General features: G+C 45.8%; 1 protein-coding gene across 1 annotated transcript in view; it reads left to right on the top strand.

The window, feature by feature from the left end:
* LOC146833056 (potassium channel subfamily T member 2-like) overlaps positions 1–20896 on the top strand; it is a 783113-nt gene that overhangs the window by 236593 nt on the left and 525624 nt on the right. The window contains exon 11 of the mRNA XM_085599884.1: positions 10133–10297. Within this exon, the coding sequence (XP_085456010.1) occupies positions 10133–10297 (165 nt within the window). The remainder of the gene's footprint in view (positions 1–10132; positions 10298–20896) is intronic.

The following is a 20896-nucleotide window of genomic DNA, read 5'->3' as shown; positions in this document are numbered from 1 at the left end:
CGTTATTGGAATCTGGAGTACATTCAAGGCTTTAGTAAGCTCTCCATCCAATATCCAACTGCAGTGCACCGTATTAGATGGTGAGACTCGGTTACTACTCAAGACGACTGAGCTTTACTTGAAGTAGCCACTCGACTTTACCTGTGAAACTTCTACCATTGGCTACGGGGGCTTCGTTTCCCACAGGGAAAGATAAAATGTCCTGGCTCTTAATTTTTTAGTGTGGACGGTTCGGTGTTGCCTCCTTTAATACACCCTTTAAACTCCCATGCTGTCTCCCAGCCCCCACGACGCCCCCTCTCGCATCTCTTGGTAGAGCCCAGTCAGCTCTCGTGCGCCACTTACGGGCTGCGCCGTCGCCGTGCCTGGACGCAGAGCTCCCATGTGCCAGTCACTCAGATCAGCAGGTTCCTCATAATAGGATGATTAATGACTGTTAATGCTGCGATTTCTTCCTGGCAGGGGAGGGACACGGGCGGTGGGCAGGCACAGGCCCCCGTCTTTGGGGTTTGGTAAGGAGGAGGTTCCCCCGCCCCCTCCTGGAGCCGGTCAGATTCAGCAGCAGCTTCGTCCAGGAGCATCCCTTTCATCTCGCCACTGCTGGCGCCTGCAAACAGCCTCACTCCATCTGCAGCCATCCACCAGAGCCCCCTCCCGCTGCCCGCGCTCCCTCCCTCCAGCTACAGAGACGCATACCTCAAGCCGCAGCAATACTGTGTTCAGAAACGTACACTCTCAGGGGCTAGGTTCTCACCCTCTGACGAGAGTGATTGTAGCGGGGCTGGGGGCATTATTATTTTGGGGCGGTGCTATAATTGGGTAAAAAGAGACCGAGAGGCCAAATTCACTCAATACCTATCCCTTATACACCTAAACACTTGTATTATCAGACTTTGTTCCGTGTTCCACAACCTACGTTTGTTAATTTCATTCATTTTATTCTCTCTAAACCATTCGTGCCCATGGTATACTATCTCAGGGGGTTTTGGGGGGCAAGGAACAAGGCAAGACAACTCAGCGAGTTAAGTGCTTGGTGGTGACATCTAGTGTGACAATATACATAAAAAAATAATCAAACGTGACCTGTAGGTGACAACGTGGTAGAGACCTACTCAGCTGTTCAATGCTGTTTTTTTAAAGTGCTTAGAAGGTACCACTGCAGTATCAAGCGCTATGTGCAAAAATAGCCATTGTGATCGTACACGTGAAATCAAAGCGAGGGCTCACAAAGGAACCCAGTAACCATATCAAGACTTAATTTCCAGTGCCTCAGTATTGAGTGTTATTTTTCGCACCCAATATTTAACGAGATCCTGTGGTATACGATTTATCGAATGAGATACATAATGCCATTTGCGAGTTTCCCTATTGAAATGGGGAATAACACTCCGCTCGTGTCCCACATTTCAGCAAATTCAACGTCCTGCCCCCTACCAAGCATTTTTCACCCATGCCTTACATGGTATGCGGACAGAAAGATCCCGGTAGGGGAGCTCTGCTGGGAAACATTAGGGCCCTGCTGATCAGCAGGAGACCTGTTGATGGTGGGTAAGCATTTCCCATCTTCATCGTGCCGCATCCTCAAGGAAGACATTTCTGTTCATTGATGTTCCCTTCCACCCGCCCCTTCTCTAACTCCCTGTTCTCTTCACCCGTGCTGATCTGCTGTTCTCTTCCACCCACCTCCTTCTTTAACTCCCTGTTCCCTTCCACCGCCTCCTTCTCTAACTCGCTGTTCTCTTCTCCCGTGTTGATCTGCTGTTCTCTTCCACCCGCCTCCTTCTTTAACTCCCTGTTCTCTTGTCCCTTGCTGATCTGCTGTTCTCTTCCACCCCACCTCCTTCTTTAACTCCCTGTTCTCTTCTCCTGTGCTGATCTGCTGTTCTCTTCCACCCGCCTCCTTCTTTAACTCCCTCTTCTCTTCTCCTGTGCTGATCTGTTGCTCTCTTCCACCTCACCTTCTTCTTTAACTCGCTGTTCTCCTCTCTTCTCCTGTGCTGATCTGCTGCTCTCTTCCACCCGCCTCCTTCTTTAACTCCCTGTTCTGTTCTCCTGTGCTGATCTGCTGCTCTCTTCCACCCGGCCCCTTCTCTAACTCCCTGGTCCATTCCACCGCCTCCTTTTCTAACTCCCTGTTCCGTTCTCCCGTGCTGATCTGCTGCTCTTCCACCCCGCCCCCTTCTCTAACTCCCTGTTCTCTTCTCCCGTGCTGATCTGCTGTTCCCTTCCACCGCCTCCTTCTCTAACTCCCTGTTCTCTTCTCCCGTGCTGATCTGCTGTTCCCTTCCACCGCCGCCTCCTTTAACTCCCCGTTCTCTTCTCCCGTGCTGATCTGCTGCTCTCTTCCACCCGCCTCTTTCTCTAACTCGCTGATCTGCTGTTCTCTTCCGCCTGCCTCCTTCTTTAACTCCCTGTTCTCTTCTCCTGTGTTGATCTGCTGCTCTCTTCCACCCGCCTCCTTCTTTAACTCCCTGTTCTCTTCTCCCATGCTGATCTGCTGCTCTCATCCACCCCACCTCCTTCTTTAACTCTGTTCTCTTCTCTTGTGCTGATCTGCTGTTCTCTTCCACCCCACCTCCTTCTCTACCTCCCTGTTCTCTTCTCCCGTGCTGATCTGCTGCTCTCTTCCACCCGCCTCCTTCTTTAACTCCCTGTTCTCTTCTGGTGTGCTGATCTGCTGCTCTTTTCTACCTCGCCTCCTTCTCGAACTCCCTGTTCTCTTCTCTTCTCCTGTGCTGATCTGCAGCTCTCTTCCACCCCACCTTCTTCTTTAACTCCCTGTTCTCTTCTGCTATGCTGATCGGCTGATCTCTTCCACCCACCTCCTTCTCTAACTCCCTGTTCTCTTCTCCCGTGCTGATCTGCTGCTCTCTTCCACCTCGCCTGCTTCTCTAACTCCCTGTTCTCTTCTCTTCCCCTGTGCTGATCTGCTGCTCTCTCCACCCCGCCTCCTTCTCTAACTCCCTGTTCTCTTCGGCTGTGCTGATCTGCTGCTCTCTTCCACCCACCTCCTTCTTTAACTCCCTGTTCTCTTCTGTTGTGCTGATCTGCTGTTCTCCTTCTCCCCTCCTTCTCTAACTCCGAGTTTTTTCCTGTGATGATCTACTGTCCTGTTCCTCCCTTTGAGTTGCTTCTCGCACATGTTTATTTTGTTTTAGCACTTCTTATGACATTACAGTCCTCCTATTTACCAACAATCTGCCTTCAAGTTCCCCACTCTCCCGTTCACCACCCCACCCCAATTGCCAAAGGCAACAGCTTGCCCATTAGCAAGACCCATTGGCATTGCCAATAGGTCTCGCTTTTGGGACCTTATCAGTATTTAGTGGTGCAGCACAATATCCTTGGTGCAACAACATCAACTGTTGCATGGATAAACTCTTATAAAGTACAAGGTTTAGCCATGCAACAGCTGATGTTGTTGCACCAAGGATATTGTGCTGCACAACTAAATACTTATAAGGTCCCAAAAGCGAGACCTATTGGCTATGCCAATGCTTGTTTTTGGTGTGCCCTGGCCGATTTTTTTATCCCAGTCCAACCCTGACCTCCATGACCCAAATAGTCCACTGCTTACAGGCTATTAACCTGAAAACAGTGCAATACTTGATACATGTGCTACCACAGAATGCCGCAATGCAGTGCTGAAGTTGTTGATTCCCACTGTGTAGCGATGGCACGAGTAGTTGCTTTGAAAATGAAAGCTTGGGGAGAGGATGTGGTCCGTCGGCTTAAACTGCCGACTTTGGTGCAGGAGACCAGGGTTCGAGCCTCGAGGTCGCGTCCACATCCTGTGATCCTGGGCAATTCACCCAATCTCCCCGTGCCTGAATATGTAATGTAAATACGGTGCTCATGTACAGCGCTCCAATACCTTCGGGCCGAGTTCGCGCTATATAAAAGATGAAAGAAAAAAAAGCAAATATGAAAAGCGAGCTTTGGTTTTGTCAATGCTTATTACTCTTTCTTACTGTATCTCCTTCGCAGTCCCTTTTCTCCCACCTTCGGTCCCATTTTCTCCCCCTCCGCCCACGCCCCTGCTCTCTTTGCACCCCTCAGCCTCTCGCAGCTTGCATCTTCCTCCCTGTGGTTTGCAAGTTGAATGACTTTGATTAAAGGTGTCAGAACTCTGATAAAAATCATTCTGAAAGCAGGCACCCCCGGGCGTTCCTCGAAACTGCTGCCTCGCCTTACGGACGGCGCGCTTTTACGCCGAGCTGCCGCGAAAAGCAGCTCTCTGCCTCCCCCTCGTGGTACAGCTAAAGGAACTGATGAACGCATCCTGGCTAAGCTAATAATATAAATAAATATATATATCTCTGTGGGTTTCTGGTGCACAGTTCCGTGTTGAGATATAAATGTAACCAGCGTGTGCGAGTTAGGTCTACGCACAGGGCGCCGCCCTCCGGAGGATCGTTCTCAGGTCGCAGGAGCTGCCGTGCCTACAGCAGTGTGTTTGAACTGCTAGCACCCATGTCCGTAATTTGTGCCTTTTTTCTTTTCATTGTGCTTCTCAGATTTTCCCACCCCCTCCGGTGTTCCTCCCACTCCTCCTAAATTGTTGACAAAGAGGTCGAGTAGGAAGGGCGCTACATTTGATTCTGCCCAAGGCGCCGTCTGGGCAAAGGCCAGCGACAAGTGTAGCCTGCAGGTCACAGGGTTTGATTCTGGTAACCCATCTCATTGGGTGGGCACACACTGCAGACGACTGACTAATGCCACGGTGATCTTACAGTTACAGAAACAAAAGAGTACGGAATGATCCCAAAAAATATGAAGCGCTATATAAGGGCAGCGCCAAAGCGATCAATGAATGCAATGGGGGACAGACAAGTTTACAATTTCATCCACATGTTTTCCCTCATCTGAGTAGGCATGCATGAAGAGTGCCCCTCACCTGTTAGATATGGCATGTCATCATTCATTCAAAGGTGTGCACCTCTGCCAAATGGCACACATTTACCAGGCTCATAAGCTCTGGTTGGGGCATTTAAAAGACCTTTTTCAATCAGTAAAACAAACATTCTTTGTTTAATGTTCCGATGCTTTGATGCTAATGCCCTGACAATGGCCTTGGGCACGTGTGTCTCAGCCCCCCCCCCCCCCCCCTCTCCCAAGACTGCAGAGATTAATAGCTGTAAGGACGTTTTCTTTCTTGCTCAGCTGTTTCCTCCTCTCCTCCTACCCACAGGAGACCGTCTCTCCCTCCTCCCTCAGTCTCTGGCAGAGCCGCAGGACCTTCCAATGTTAACAAAGTGAAGGTCCTGGAGTCACCCTTTGGCTGCTACCGAAAGTTACTGGTGAGGATAAGCCACCAGGATCCCGTTTAACCTGGTGCCCGTAGGAGTCCCTCCGCCCGTGGTACCCACAGGGCATGACACAGCATGAACTTTCGGCCATAACATGTTGGCATTACCCCAGTTTGAATATGATCCTTCACTGAAAACAAGGGAATTCCTACAATAACGACATACTGTTTCTGAAGTTCAATTTGCTGATCAGTTACACAAATACCATAATATTGTTTATACTGAAAGATCTGCAGAACCTGCAAAAGGCACACAGCAGTGGTACCCGCAGCCTGTGCAAGGAACATTTGAGGGTTTTATTTTAAAATGAGTAACATAGCCACGAAGAACTTAAGATATACTACTGTACAAAGAGATTCTACTGTACAAATGGCAGAATTAAATGCACTTTGACTCTAGTCCATAGGCCTTTGAAAAAAATAACACATACAAATATTGGCGGAGGAAGGCATGCTGGGAACAGGGGCTCAGGCCATGCCCAGCCAGTATAGTGAACAGAGGTACTACTCCTTGGGCACGGCAGCTTCCTTGTTTACAACGCCCCCTTGGCTACTGGGGTAATGCTAACATGGTATGGCCGAAAGTTCATGCTGTGTCATGCCCTGTGGGTATCACGGGCGGAGGGACTCCTACGGGCACCAGGTTAAACGGGATCCTGGTGGCTTATCCTCACCAGTAACTTTCGGTAGCAGCCAAAGGGTGACTCCAGGACCTTCACTTTGTTAACATTGGAAGGTCCTGCGGCTCTGCCAGAGACTTAGGGAGGAGGGAGAGACGGTCTCCTGTGGGTAGGAGGAGAGGAGGAAACAGCTGAGCAAGAAAGAAAACGTCCTTACAGCTATTAATCTCTGCAGTCTTGGGAGAGAGGGGGGGGGGGGGCTGAGACACACGTGCCCAAGGCCATTGTCAGGGCATTAGCATCAAAGTTTCGGAACATTAAACAAAGAATGTTTGTTTTACTGATTGAAAAAGGTCTTTTAAATGCCCCAACCAGAGCGTATGAGCCTGGTAAATGTGTGCCCTTTGGCAGAGGTGCACACCTTTGATCGAATGATGACATGCCATATCTAACAGGTGAGGGGCACTCTTCATGCATGCCTACTCAGATGAGGGAAAACATGTGGATGAAATTGTAAACTTGTCTGTCCCCCATTGCATTCATTGATCGCTTTGGCGCTGCCCTTATATAGCGCTTCATATTTTTTGGGATCATTCCGTACTCTTTTGTTTCTGTAACTGTAAGATCACCGTGGCATTAGTCAGTCGTCTGCAGTGTGTGCCCACCCAATGAGATGGGTTACCAGAATCAAACCCTGTGACCTGCAGGCTACACTTGTCGCTGGCCTTTGCCCAGACGGCGCCTTGGGCAGAATCAAATGTAGCGCCCTTCCTACTCGACCTCTTTGTCAACAATTTAGGAGGAGTGGGAGGAACACCGGAGGGGGGTGGGAAAATCTGAGAAGCACAATGAAAAGAAAAAAGGCACAAATTACGGACATGGGTGCTAGCAGTTCAAACCAGGGCCGGCTTTAGGGCGGTGCGACCGGTGCCACGGCACCGGTTGCTGACTTCTCATGGGGGCGCCTGTTTGCTTAAAAGCACCTGCTGCCTGTTCCTGGCCTCAAGCAATTTTCAGTCAACAATTAAAATGTCAAGAAAACTCCAGTGATTAATGTTCTTCCAGGCAAGATCGGAGTTTTGTCTTAGTAAAAGTTTTGACTCGTGGAAGTTTTGAAGGTAGCGCAGAGGGTTAATATGCCTGCTGCAAATAACATGTACCATGTAGATAACAAAGTGAATGTAACATGAGCAGGTCAGTGGGTTACTGCTTTTGTCACAGACTTCCTTCTGTTAGTTGCAGTTTACAGTGAGCTATTAACTGTCATCAAAGAACTGCGTGCAGACTTCAAGGTATAAATTAGAGCTATGGATTTTTTCCCCAGACTTTCATAATTGTAATGTTCCAAAAAGGGTTCATTTTGGGTACAAAGCAGTTCTTGCTATTAAAGAGAGCCCCAATCCATTGTGATACATTTTAAATTCAGAGTTTGTGCTTCTCCAGACCAAGTACTCTGCAACATTTACTATACCTTGATTTACAGACCTACGATTGATTGTCTCTGTGTAAAATGCTTTGACACCCTTCACTTTCATGGGTGATGCTATAAAATTAATTAAATGCATCTGAGAGAGAGGTTATGGAGACTGTTAAAGGGTGGTAGTGAGGGTATCCGTGACTGAGGTGTTCGTTGGGGTCGCCAAGAAACATTGTCGCACTGGGCACCACCAGTGCTAAAGCCGGCAGGCACTGCACCCAACAGGCTCGTGCGTAATGCATGGGTATTTGGGGTACTTGGGCAATGCAGTGACATAGTTTCACACCTCTCCTGTGAATGGTGAACTCAAAAAGTGGACGAGGAGCCAAATTACCTTTTCAGGTCATTTCCCAATCCTTTGGTTTGAGTTCTGGTTCTCCTTGTGGATGAACTGTGTGCAGGCTATCCCCATATGACCACAAGAAACGTCTTTTCACAATGCCTGTCCCCAGACCCGAAAGGGGTTTCTAGAGCAAAAATGCGTATCTCTCGGTAGTCAAAGAAATGGCCATCTCAGATGAAAATGTTGACGTCTGCAGATCTTCATTTTCTGCTCATGAATCCAACCACAAGAATAAATATTCATTCTAGGACCATATTTGTGTACTTTTTTAAAAAGCCAGCAGGCAAACTTATGCTAAACCTAAACAAGCATGGGCAAAGCCAACGCACTGTTTGGAGAGCTCTGCGGCGAGTAACGCCTTGCGCTGGAGTGGGCTGGGTGAGTGCAAGCTTCCAACGAGAGGCCAGGGCTGGAGAAGCTGCTTCTGCTCAGTCCAGATCTGAGCTTGTTTTATGTTAGGGCCTCCTTTATCACATTACCAAAGCCTTAATGTAAAGTAAGTAGCACAGAATAACCCTTCACGAAATTCCAAAGCCCTTTGTTGATGACATTAGAGCTTGCAGCAGACAGCTAAAGCCCACCTGCAACAGATACTTAAAGGCACACAAACACAATGATACCCCGCTGCATGTCCAGTTAGAAGGTACCCCTCTTCCGCTCCTGCTGTGTGGGCTACTCCTCGCAACTCGCCTGAAAGAGTTTCAATGGGAAATAAAACTTTTGAGAACACCCCCTCCCCAATCACATTTCTCCACTTCAACAAATCTGCAGCAAATTTGAAAATTTCGTATTTAGGTGGGGAAATTATTTTTTTAATCATGATTTGAGAAGATTCATCAAAACAAGCTAAAGTTATAAGTAAATTTAATACCACTTTTAGTAGAAAAAGAGCTAATCAGGTCGAACTCTAAACACAAAGGATCTAATTATGATGTCCTACCGACATCATAGCGGAATGGAACCGCCGTACCATAGATCGAAGGTGGTCGAAAACATCCATTTTACAATTGCAGCTTGTGCGGCAGGTGAATAAGGCCCACAGCACAAGCTACAATAGTAAAATGGCTGTTTAGGGAAGCACCATAGGTGCCCCAACCCAGGCCCCATAGGGGAGAGCCAGGGAGTAGGGGGCCCTGCTTGGGCCCCCCAAAGTGACTTTCCGCTTGCCTTTTTGTGGCAGGCGGCCCGCCATGAAAGGACAGGTGGATAACAACATCATAATCCCAATGGCCAATCTGAGGCTGGCTCTCTCGTCATTATGGGATTATCATTCTGCCTGCTCCCCCCCCCCCCCCCCCCCCCGACGGGCTCTGTGTGCATTTTGGAAGCGGAGTGGAATCCCCCTGCGGGATTCCCTCTCACCACATGTATTGTAATACGGTGGTCAGAGGGAATTCATTGAGGTCCGGCACAAAGCCTCCGACTAGCTGTCGGATGGCTTTACGTCTGCCATCCTAATTGGGCCCATAATCTCTACACTTGACCCTTTGTTTGGTATATAATATGTACATCGGAAAATGAAGTTGGTACAGAAAGGGACATTTTGAAATAAATGTATGGAGAGCTATTCATGATCACACAATATTTTAATTGCTTAATCTTCCGAGGAAGGAAGTAAAATGAGATTAGATTTAAAATCTAAATGAAAGAGTGAGAAATGCAACAATAAGGATTAGTGAAAAAAAGTAATGAGAGAGAAAAGCAATAAATGAGGGCAAACTGGTCAATTCTAATTTTACTGAAAAGATACTGGGATTCAGGTAGTGAATAATGTAAGAAGGGGTTCTGTAAAAGGTAAATAAAGACTATGGAAGAGGGTTTAAGGGTTACGAAGTGCAATAGAGGAAGGAATGCTTAAGGGATAGATATGGGTGTTCCCCCTTTGTATGAGAAACATACTAGGGTGCAGTGAGAGGTGCAAAGGGGTGGCAGTTCTGCAAATAACTGAGCAGTTCAAGAATGGGGTTTAGGGGTACGAAGCGGGACTAAGGCATTTAGGCGTAGGAGAGAATTGGGTGTGCTGCCACTTGGTGCAAGAAACATGTTCGGTGTGCAGTAAGCATTGTACAGGGATACCAACACGCACACAAAATAAGGCACTGCTTGTAATGCATAATGTTATACATAAAATAATGAGGAAAAAAGTATGTTCTTAGATGACGTGGAAGTTCAAATGTATTAATCTAAACATATTTATTTCGTAACAGAAAGAAAGCATGTTTGTCAGATTTATTTTATTGATTTCAATTTATTCTTTCAATTTTAACGCTTTTCCATTCACGTTTTCACCCAGATGCATTGCTTTAGCCGTCCACGCTGTTTCTCCTTTAGAGCAGTTACACCCCGTTATCACTCACTCCCTGTATCCTCTTCGTCCCTTGCAGTTCGAGCAGCTGGCCTTCCTGTGGATGGAGCGTCAGAAATCCGGGGGCAACTACAGCCGCTACCGCGCGCAGACGGAGAAGCACGTGGTGCTGTGCGTCAGCTCGCTGAAGATCGACCTGCTCATGGACTTCCTGAACGAGTTCTACGCACATCCGCGGCTGCAGGTGGGCGCTGTGTGGATTACGTGCATTGGAAATCCTTTGGTGCTGTCGTTCTGTTGATTCTAGTTACGTATGGCACTCTCATCCAGTGCTTGAAATGTAAAAAAAAAACAGAAGTGCAGGTACCCCGCACCAGAGTACCTGCTTGTTTCTGAGAAGTGCTGGTACTCTCCAATTAAAAGTTTTACATTTCTTTTGAGAAGTGCAGGTACTCTCCCTCTCAAAATGAAAAAGTGCCAGACAGCACTGGCCCATTTTAGGCACTGCTCTCATTCATTTTTCAGATGTTTTTGCCTGCTCTCTTTCCACAGGGCCAACTGAACACAGTACTAACGTCAACAATATTGGCCTTGGCCGTGCTCTGTATATATTGGCCTTGTCAGTACGGGCTCTGTGTATATTGGCTTTGTCAGTAGGTGCTCTCTATATATTGGCCTTGTCAGTACGGGCTCTGTGTATATTGACTTTGTCAGTAGGTGCTCTGTATATATTGGCCTTGTCAGTATGGGCTCTGTGTATATTGGCTTTGTCAGTAGGTGCTCTGTATATATTGGCCTTGTCAGTACGGGCTCTGTGTATATTGGCTTTGTCAGTAGGTGCTCTGTATATATTGGCTTGTCAGTACGGGCTCTGTGTATATTGGCTTTGTCAGTAGGTGCTCTCTATATACTGGCCTTGTCAGTACGGGCTCTGTGTATATTGGCTTTGTCAGTAGGTGCTCTGTATATATTGGCCTTGTCATTACGGGCTCTGTGTATATTGGCTTTGTCAGTAGGCGCTCTGTATATATTGGCTTGTCAGTACGGGCTCTGTGTATATTGGCTTTGTCAGTAGGTGCTCTCTATATACTGGCCTTGTCAGTACGGGCTCTGTGTATATTGGCTTTGTCAGTAAGCGCTCAGTATATATTGGCCTTGTCAGTACGGGCTCTGTATATATTGGCCTTGTCAGTACGTGCTCTGTGTATATCGGCTTTGTCAGTAGGTGCTCTCTATATATTGGCCTTGTCAGTACGGGCTCTGTGTATATTGGCTTTGTCAGTAGGTGCTCTCTATATATTGGCCTTGTCAGTACGTGCTTTGTATATATTGGCCTTGTCAGTACATGCTTTGTATATAAATCTTGTGCAGCCCAGAGGTTGCTTCAGAGAGCATTCCAATTGAAGGTGGAGAAGAGGGGTCAGGTTAAGGTAAGATATTGGTTGACACAAGGATATTGATGAACAGTGAGTCATCAGGTTTGACGATAGTCTATGCGTTTCTAGTTCAGAAGCCTGTCTGAAGATGGGTGCCTTTGGGGACTTCTTAGCACTCATACATTTGTGTGTGGGATCAAGGGGTAAAGGCAACAGGTTCCATATGGCAGAGTCTTAAACATGTAGTTTTCTTTCCCACACAGCATTTCATTCCCATCAGGTCAACGAGAGGGACTGAAGTAGGGCATATTGAATCCAAACTATCAACGGGTCACAATATCATCACCATCATACCGAAGGACAAAATATCAAGCAAATAGCCCACAGGGAGGTAAGGATTTACTTTTGTTAACTCCACATCTATGTACCTTGAAGATATATGTATATCATGAAGGCATGTATATGTGGAGTTATGTATAAAAATTTTATAAAAACTTAAATTTCAATATTTCGTCACTTAATATTGTGGTCACAATATTGTGACTCGTCAATATTTTGGATTCAGCATTCCCAGCCAATACCACAGAAAGCCTGGTTGAGGCGGCTGGCCTTGGGCGTCCATCAGCTGTATAGAACCCTTTGTTGGTTCAGAATCCTTGGGAGATGTATCAGTGTGAGAGGGACGTGGTTGTCACTCTTCAAGTCAAGGAGAAGGTCGCATAGTTTTCCACTCTTTTGAGCTTGGCCATTGTCTCCACAAGACGTCACTCGTACGTTCTGCAGCAGTAATGCTGTCTGGAGATCAAGGACACAAATCTAAGTGCAATTCATTGGAGTGAAGCACAGAGATGGCAAAAGTATTCCCCCGTGGGACCAATGACAGATGGTCCTCTACTAAAGTTCCATTTTATGGTGGTCTACAAATACATCGAATCCACAATACTGGCTACCGTTATATTGTGAAGGGAAGTATATGTATCTAAGTATTGATTTACTATTCTTAACTCTACAGCTACCTGCCTTGAAGATGAATATATACACCCTCAAGGTACATAAATGTGGATTTAGCAATATAAGCTTATATCTACAAATGTCCATTTAACTTGATGATTTAGGCCCCCATTAAGAGTAGCCCCTTAATTCCAATGGGGTCTTTAACAAGAGTTACAGGCTCCCTGGGAACTATGAGATCCATGGTGTTTCTGCAGATCTGTTCATTTTCACATAGAGATTTTGGTTGCTTTAAGCAAATGAAATCTCTGCGAGAAAATCCAGGAGAAAATGAGTACTTACCTCGGAAATCCGACACAGAAACACTGATTCATTAGGGCCTATCTTGTAGTTGCCGAGATTTTCCCCACCCCGTAGCTGCTGATATCCCTTGTCCAGATTTCCACCCACACCAGAGTTGCCGTTATCCCTGGTGTGGGATATTTTCAGGATCACTTGCATTGAAGAACTTAGTGGTAGTCGATATTCCAGATTCACAATTTATGTAGGTTTTAATAATAAATTCAATATTGCAAAACAAAATCTCACAGATTCAGTCAGTTTTATATATGTGAGAAATGCGATATCTGCATGTATAGCAATTCAGATTCACATAATATCTACAGTGCCGCAGGTTACAGAAAGTTGGAGATAACACACATTCTATCGTACAGTTGTATGTGCTGCAGTGACCATGTTCAGTTGTATCTAGGAGGTGCTAGCCAGAAATGTAAAACAATCATTCTAGACCATGTTGGTGCAATCTGTGATAACCATTTACGATACAGAGCAGCTCAACCATTTTCGGTGGTACATATGAGTGATCCAGAGCATTTCTCCTTGTGTGGAGTGCTATGAGTGTCGTCTCAGCCCTTTAAATGAATTAACCAGAAGTCGTGGCATGAGGTAGTGATTTTTTTTATTGAACTGAATACGCGATGCCCACATGGACTGAGTGATAAAGACGAAATTCATCTTTTTCTATCAATCATGTAATTTCACATTAATGATTACTGCAGGGCATCTGCGGATAAGGAATCCTGTTAAGTAATGAGATTTGTTGGTGTATTTGATATACATCAATTTTATTTATGTATGTGTATAGATTACCTCATGTGTAGGAAGGTATAGATGCGGTGTAGGTTTGAAGATTTGAGGCAATACATTTTAATGGAATAGGGGGACGTGCCATGGCCTTTTACATATAGTACACACAATATTGATATTTAAACACATTTATATAAAATGAGATGGAATAGCATGGAGATTTTTTCCCGATAAAATATTATTGAGTACTCCGTTTAATTAAGTTTGAGAATGTAATACAGAAACATGGGTGCTTTAAACTGTAAACCAATGAATTCTCAAAGAGAAAGATGAAAAGCAGAGTGATGACCATAAAATAGTCACGTGACTTATAAAGCCGCACTTTGCAAAAGCTAGAGTGGCAAAATCACTCGGAGTGTGTTGTTGAAATGGAGCCCTCTGAATAAATGGGCACTTCAATTTATATGTAAACTCTTCTTCGAAATAGGAGTTTCTCCCAATAGCTCCCTCCTGGGATGATTGTACTCATAGTGTTCACAATGTGATTACAGTCATTGTGATAAGCAAAAGTATGTCAATAAAAACCTTACAAGCCTCCAGCGTGGGACTTAGAGCCTCATATTCAGGCCGGGGGTGTGGCACAGGCCTTGTGCACTGCATAGCCTTTTCTTCTGCCACCCCAAAGAAGAGAGAGGCACTCGTACACACCAAGCATGCATAAGAGCTATTTCAGAAGTAAAGTATCAAATTAGTTTGCTATGCAGCCACTGTTAACTGAAATATTTCATGATGGTGCTAGCATATTTATGTAGATTATCGAGTAGGAAATATCAAGTTACCACAGTATTGTAGCTGAAATATTGAGTAGGTATATGTATAGAGGTAAGGATTGCCTCCACCTTTCAACCCATTTACAACAGAAAACATGACCCTAAACTAAACCTGAATGAACAGCTAGATTCTCTTCCCCACATATACACTGTTATCTGGGCCTTGTGTGCTCACTGTTCTACCCGTATTTAAGGGAGCAGTGGTTTCTGTGTCTTGCCTGTATTTACTTTTTTTGTTGTGTTTGTCTGTGCTACTGGAACAAATAAATTGGCCCGGCTAAACTTTCTTTTACGCCTGGTATAATCTCACGTACTTTTGGTAATTTCGCGTCACATTTATTATGCAAAATTCCTGAAATTACGCTATTGCGGTATGTCACATAATTATGTGCCATTCACAGCAAATATTTCTAATAAGTTCACGGGAACTAAGCAAACGACCAGACCACGAGCGGCTGCCGTTTGCAACACCTGTATTTTCTATGTTATTTTTTTAGTGCAAAATACGTCTTCTCATGCCGTGTGGCCGCAAGGAGACTTTTCCTGGTAAGATATAGTGCCAATTATTTCATGTGATTTTTCAAAAACTTCATATAATTACGGGAAAGCAAATTATGCAAATTTCGCACACCCCTGCTAATATGCTGCTTGTCCCCACAGCCATTGACTAGTGCCAGTCATGTGTGACATCCACTTGGTAAGAGTCCAGGAAGAGGAAAATCTCAGTGCGCAGCTGTTCCACAGACTGTCCAAAAGGCAAGATATCAATCATGCATGAAGATTCAACCCATAGTGCACAAGTAATAGGACCCCCAAGTCGACTCCTGTGGAGATCTGACTCCAGAACAGAAGCAATTCTCTAAAAATGTAGCCAATTCCATTGTATGAGACACAGGATGATTTTCAGAAAACTAAGGGTGGAATTATGTCCATTTCCCAAATTTAGCTCTGTGTTCACTTGCCTTGGACCGCCACTTGCTGGTTGTGCACAAGAGTTGTTCAAGTGTGATCAGCAATGGGGAAGTGTAGACAGCCCCGGCTTTAGGGCGGTGTGAACGGCGCAGCCACACCAGACGCTGACTTTGGTGGGTGGTGCTGTGTTTAAAAATAACTATTGGTTTAAAAGCATGGGAACTTCCTTGTGCGTCCAGTAGTTTTCAGGCAACAATAAGAATGTCAAGATAACTGTGATGATTAATGTTCCTGCTGTTGAGAGATGGAATTTTGACTGGCAGCAGTTTTGGCTCATCATAAAGTAGCACGGAGGTTAATGTGCCTGTTGCAAAGAACGTGTACCATGCAGATCACAGAACTCAGTGTGAGTGAACTATGAGTAACACGATAAAAAAATTAAATGCATGTCAGAGAGAGACTATGGAAAGATGAGGTGTGTTGCATGCCGCCAGTGCAAACGCCGTCCCAGAGTGTAGCTGTCTTTGGGAGTCAACCACTCCATCAAGAGGGAGAACACCTGGGAATGGACATTTTTGCTTGTGTGAAGAACATTATGCATCACCCCCTCAGGAAAGGACCTTCCATGCCCACTCCTCTAGCTGTAAAATACAAGAAACATACCTTATGCTTTTAGTTTAATGTTGGCTCCCAGGAGTAGAGTCACTGGTTCTCTATTGACTTTGTGGAAGACCAGTTCTCTAACACTGGTTGGGTTCAACCTGGTGGATTTACTGGTCTGTGGTATCTTTCCATCCATAACAGAGACTGAAACTCCAGTGCCCCTTCTAGACCGGAGTGATACTCAGGCCTCTTTTCAGGGCCTTCAAGAGTATCATACTGCAACTGGACACTGGATGTCACTGTTGCAACAGGGTTTGTATGCCTATTCCAGGACCTCATGCTAACCTATAGGGCATGGGTCTTCAAACTGGAGGGCCTCAAGTGATCCTAGGGGCCCGCCAGGATCTGGCCAAAAGTAGCTTCATGCTGATAACAGTGCATTGTTTTCAGTGGGTGAAAACATTAGGGGCAGTAAGCCGCTCTGTAATGGGCCATCACTAGGGCTTTTTGTCATTTATATACTGGCTGGGAGAAGGTGTCAAAAGGGAAGACACTCCAAATATTGTTCAAAACCTCCACCCTCACCCTCATTTCTAATACTGGATAGCTTTACATATCAGTAAGGCCTGTCTAAACAGAATAGTGTGTTTAGCAATCATGTATTTGATTGCATTTTTAATCCGGCACAGCACTAAACTGCAATGTTGAAATAAGTCTAGACACATTTAAACTGTGCCAGTTTACTAGAAAAATTGTGAATTTTTGAGGGGGCCCCAATGATTTTTTTTCCCATAGGAGGGCGCGGCATTAAAACTTTTGAAGACCACTGCTATAGGGTGACTGGGCCATGAGGGGCGATCACAAATCGATTTGCACTTGTAAGCTTAACTATGAGGGCTCAATGTTATGTTATGCAGATTTGTCGAGCGCACTATCACCCTGGAGGGTATCCTGGAGCTGAGCAGGTGTAAATCCACTTAGGGTCGTGTGGAACTACTTGAAAAGCCAGGTCTTCAACTTCTTGCGAAATTCAAGAAGGAAGGAGGAGGCGCTGATGTGTAGCAGCAGGTCGTTCCCTGCTTTACGAGGGATTGCAGGCATATAATAGGATTTTCTCAAGCAAAGGTTTCCACATAAGCAAATCTACTATGGGAAAGGAGTGGGTGTGCCAGGATGTGAATGCCAACAAATGTACACATTTTGGGTAATTATTATCCAAGCACTTCATCCCCTGGAAACGGTCATGGATAATCTTGACAAAGAGATGAGTACATCCGTGCCCAGGCCAGAAATGGAACAACCCAACACCCTTAAAACTGATGGAGGTGTCGGAGGAAAGATTTCTAAACTAGGAAAAATGTTTCACCGTTGAGAAAACAAGTTAGCTAGTGCATTTGTACTTGCTTTGTTTTGTTCCTAATGTGTAAATATTCACCTGTTATTTGCCTGCATATTTTTACTTGACAAATTGGAATTTAAAGGGATTATACCAGGAAAGCAGTGATTAGCAGAGGTTTCAAGGAATTACCTGGAAAAGTTTTGAGCATCCCAAAAAGTCAGAAATCTGCACCGGTGTAGTAGTAAACCTGTGAGGACAGATTTACAAGTTTTTCTGAGAAGCGGCCGTGGGGGTCGCACACCTGCATGCTCCCTGCAGCAAGCCCGCTAGTGTCATACTGTCATCCCCCTAAAAGGACCTCAGCCCATGTAAATTTGGGACGGGATTCAGCACCTGTGTCTGCCTGCCAAGCCTGGAACTCAAACAAGCACCACATTGTGATCTCCCACTCTGTGTCACTGTTGAACTGGTACGTCTGCTCCCTATAGAACCACAGCAAGGCAATATTCTAACTGGCCACTAGGTGCGATTGCTGGACTGGTCTGCTCACTGTCCCTATACGAACTTAAACCAGTATATTATTGTGACTCGCCACTAGGTGTCACTGCTGCCCTAGTGTCTGTTTACTCCTTGCAAGACCACATCTCATGCTGTACTGTAATTGTCCACTGGGTGTCACTGCTGCCCTAGTGTATTACTTTCTCTAGAATTTACAGCTGCCTCAGTTTTCTTCTGTCCTGTCCCCGAAGGCCTGCAATCTGTATTGCAGCCATTAGCCCCAACCCGGTTTACCACTTCAGACAAAATCTGCGCCGTCTCTGAGACTTTTATATATCCAGGCCTCGCACGTCCTGCCAAGACTCAGGGCTTACCTCTTTTAAACCTAATCAGCATTCCTTACAAGTCATCCATTCAGTGAAAGTGTTTACTGAAGAAATATGCCAATTACTCTGCAATTACAAAGCATAATAGCTCTATACTTGTAAACGTTGAATGTGCTGTGCAAATGTCTAATTGGGCAGTTATTTTCGGTGTAATTGCTAATTGGCGACTTACCTGCTTTATGTGCAGAAACGCGTCTCAGATCCAACAATTACTAGTGTCACTCAGTAGTCAATTATACAATTTTTATGTTAGCTTACTGTATGTGCTCATTGTTTTCAGATTTATCTGTTTTGTTTAGTTGAATATAACTCTAGAAAATAAACCGTTAATTAAAAAAACATTTTAAGAATAAACTAATTAACCATGCTGAAATGTATTCAGCTTAAAGTCATAATAAAAAAAACAAGGGAGAAGTTTGTGCTTTCCCTTCTAACAAAAACAAACAAGCACTGGCAAAGCCAACAGGCCTGGTCTTTAAAAGGCCAAGATAATGGCTTTTCTAGTGCTTTTTGAGAGTTTTCCAGGGGTACAGCGCACAAAAAGCTGGTGGAGAACGCAAGGAAACACATGCACTTCCATAAAGTTCTGAACTCTAAATTTAAAGATAATAGAAGAGCCCACTGAGTAATGCAGTGGAAGAATGCAACCTATCCATTCAGAAAAGTGTCCATGGCACTGATGGACAGAAAAATTGAAAAACGTGATACCCTGAATCACTGCGCGAGCAGCTGAATGACAGTGGATGGACACTAATCAAATGCAATCAATAAGTACTCGGTATGTGCTCCATGGGGGAAAAAAAAGTGGCGTGAGGCATATGGTGGCCAAGTAGGACACAGCTTAAAAATAATGACAATCAAGCCATCACATGGTAAGAAATGGGTGGGCTCCAAGTCCCTTATCATATACAAAACCCCTCGCAGCAACAGCGCATGCACGCTACCAGGCAAGTGCTAAAAATGACAAAAGAATGAAATAATACTATCATAATATGCGCAGCATTATGCCTCATACCTCACTGACAAGGTAGCTGCTGCTGCGAGAGCGCTTGCGCGTTTTTGCAGTAAAACTGCTGTTTTAAAAACGTTATATATTCTTTTTGTTTGTTTTGGTCATTTTGACCCTTTTTTAAATTGCCCCTTACCTGCACCTTAAATTGTGCCCCTTCACCGCCGTTTTGGCGGGTCTGGTCCTGGGGTGGGTGCTTGGTTCGTTTTTGGCGGACATCTTGGAGTGGGGTGAGTGGAGTGAGGCTTTTCCACCTGACAGTGCTTGAATGCACATGTGACGCCTGGGAACACCTATTTAGGGCGAGTCCCTCCTGCTTTCAGCCCCTGACAAGGTAGCTGCTGCTGCGAGAGCGCTTGCGCGTTTTTGCAGTAAAACTGCTGTTTTAAAAACGTTATATATTCTTTTTGTTTGTTTTGGTCATTTTGACCCTTTTTTAAATTGCCCCTTACCTGCACCTTAAATTGTGCCCCTTCACCGCCGTTTTGGCGGGTCTGGTCCTGGGGTGGGTGCCTGGTTCGTTTTTGGCGGACATCTTGGAGTGGGGTGAGTGGAGTGAGGCTTTTCCACCTGACAGCGCTTGAATGCACATGTGACGCCTGGGAACACCTATTTAGGGCGAGTCCCTCCTGCTTTCAGCCCCTGACAAGGTAGCTGCTGCTGCGAGAGCGCTTGCGCGTTTTTGCAGTAAAACTGCTGTTTTAAAAACGTTATATATTCTTTTTGTTTGTTTTGGTCATTTTGACCCTTTTTTAAATTGCCCCTTACCTGCACCTTAAATTGTGCCCCTTCACCGCCGTTTTGGCGGGTCTGGTCCTGGGGTGGGTGCCTGGTTCGTTTTTGGCGGACATCTTGGAGTGGGGTGAGTGGAGTGAGGCTTTTCCACCTGACAGCGCTTGAATGCACATGTGACGCCTGGGAACACCTATTTAGGGCGAGTCCCTCCTGCTTTCAGCCCCTGACAAGGTAGCTGCTGCTGCGAGAGCGCTTGCGCGTTTTTGCAGTAAAACTGCTGTTTTAAAAACGTTATATATTCTTTTTGTTTGTTTTGGTCATTTTGACCCTTTTTTAAATTGCCCCTTACCTGCACCTTAAATTGTGCCCCTTCACCGCCGTTTTGGCGGGTCTGGTCCTGGGGTGGGTGCTTGGTTCGTTTTTGGCGGACATCTTGGAGTGGGGTGAGTGGAGTGAGGCTTTTCCACCTGACAGTGCTTGAATGCACATGTGACGCCTGGGAACACCTATTTAGGGCGAGTCCCTCCTGCTTTCAGCCCCTGACAAGGTAGCTGCTGCTGCGAGAGCGCTTGCGCGTTTTTGCAGTAAAACTGCTGTTTTAAAAACGTTATATATTCTTTTTGTTTGTTTTGGTCATTTTGACCCTTTTTTAAATTGCCCCTTACCTGCACCTTAAATTGTGCCCCTTCACCGCCGTTTTGGCGGGTCTGGTCCTGGGGTGGGTGCCTGGTTCGTTTTTGGCGGACATCTTGGAGTGGGGTGAGTGGAGTGAGGCTTTTCCACCTGACAGCGCTTGAATGCACATGTGACGCCTGGGAACACCTATTTAAGGCTCCTCCCCTAGCGCAGCGGGATCGCGCAGCGGGCGCGTCCTCGCGTGGCCGGAGTCGTGCCTGAGTCCTGCCCGTCTGCGCCCGTCCGCGCTCGGTTGCGCTGGCTTCGCGGTGATATTTACATCAGGTGCATCTCTAACCATGCTTATGTATACCAGGGATAGTCTCCTGGCATTTAATACCTGTCTGCCTCCCTGCGCCGAAGTCCGCGTTGACCCTTTGTGTGGCCCCCATCGCTGTGCTTGTGGCGGCTGGCTACTCGAAGCCCCTTCCTGTTTGGGGTCT

This window comes from Triturus cristatus, chromosome 4_2 (assembly GCF_964204655.1).
Source record: "Triturus cristatus chromosome 4_2, aTriCri1.1, whole genome shotgun sequence".
NCBI classification, from domain to species: domain Eukaryota; kingdom Metazoa; phylum Chordata; class Amphibia; order Caudata; family Salamandridae; genus Triturus; species Triturus cristatus.
Note: the sequence above shows the minus strand (reverse complement) of the source record. Positions and strands in the feature narration are given on the sequence as shown.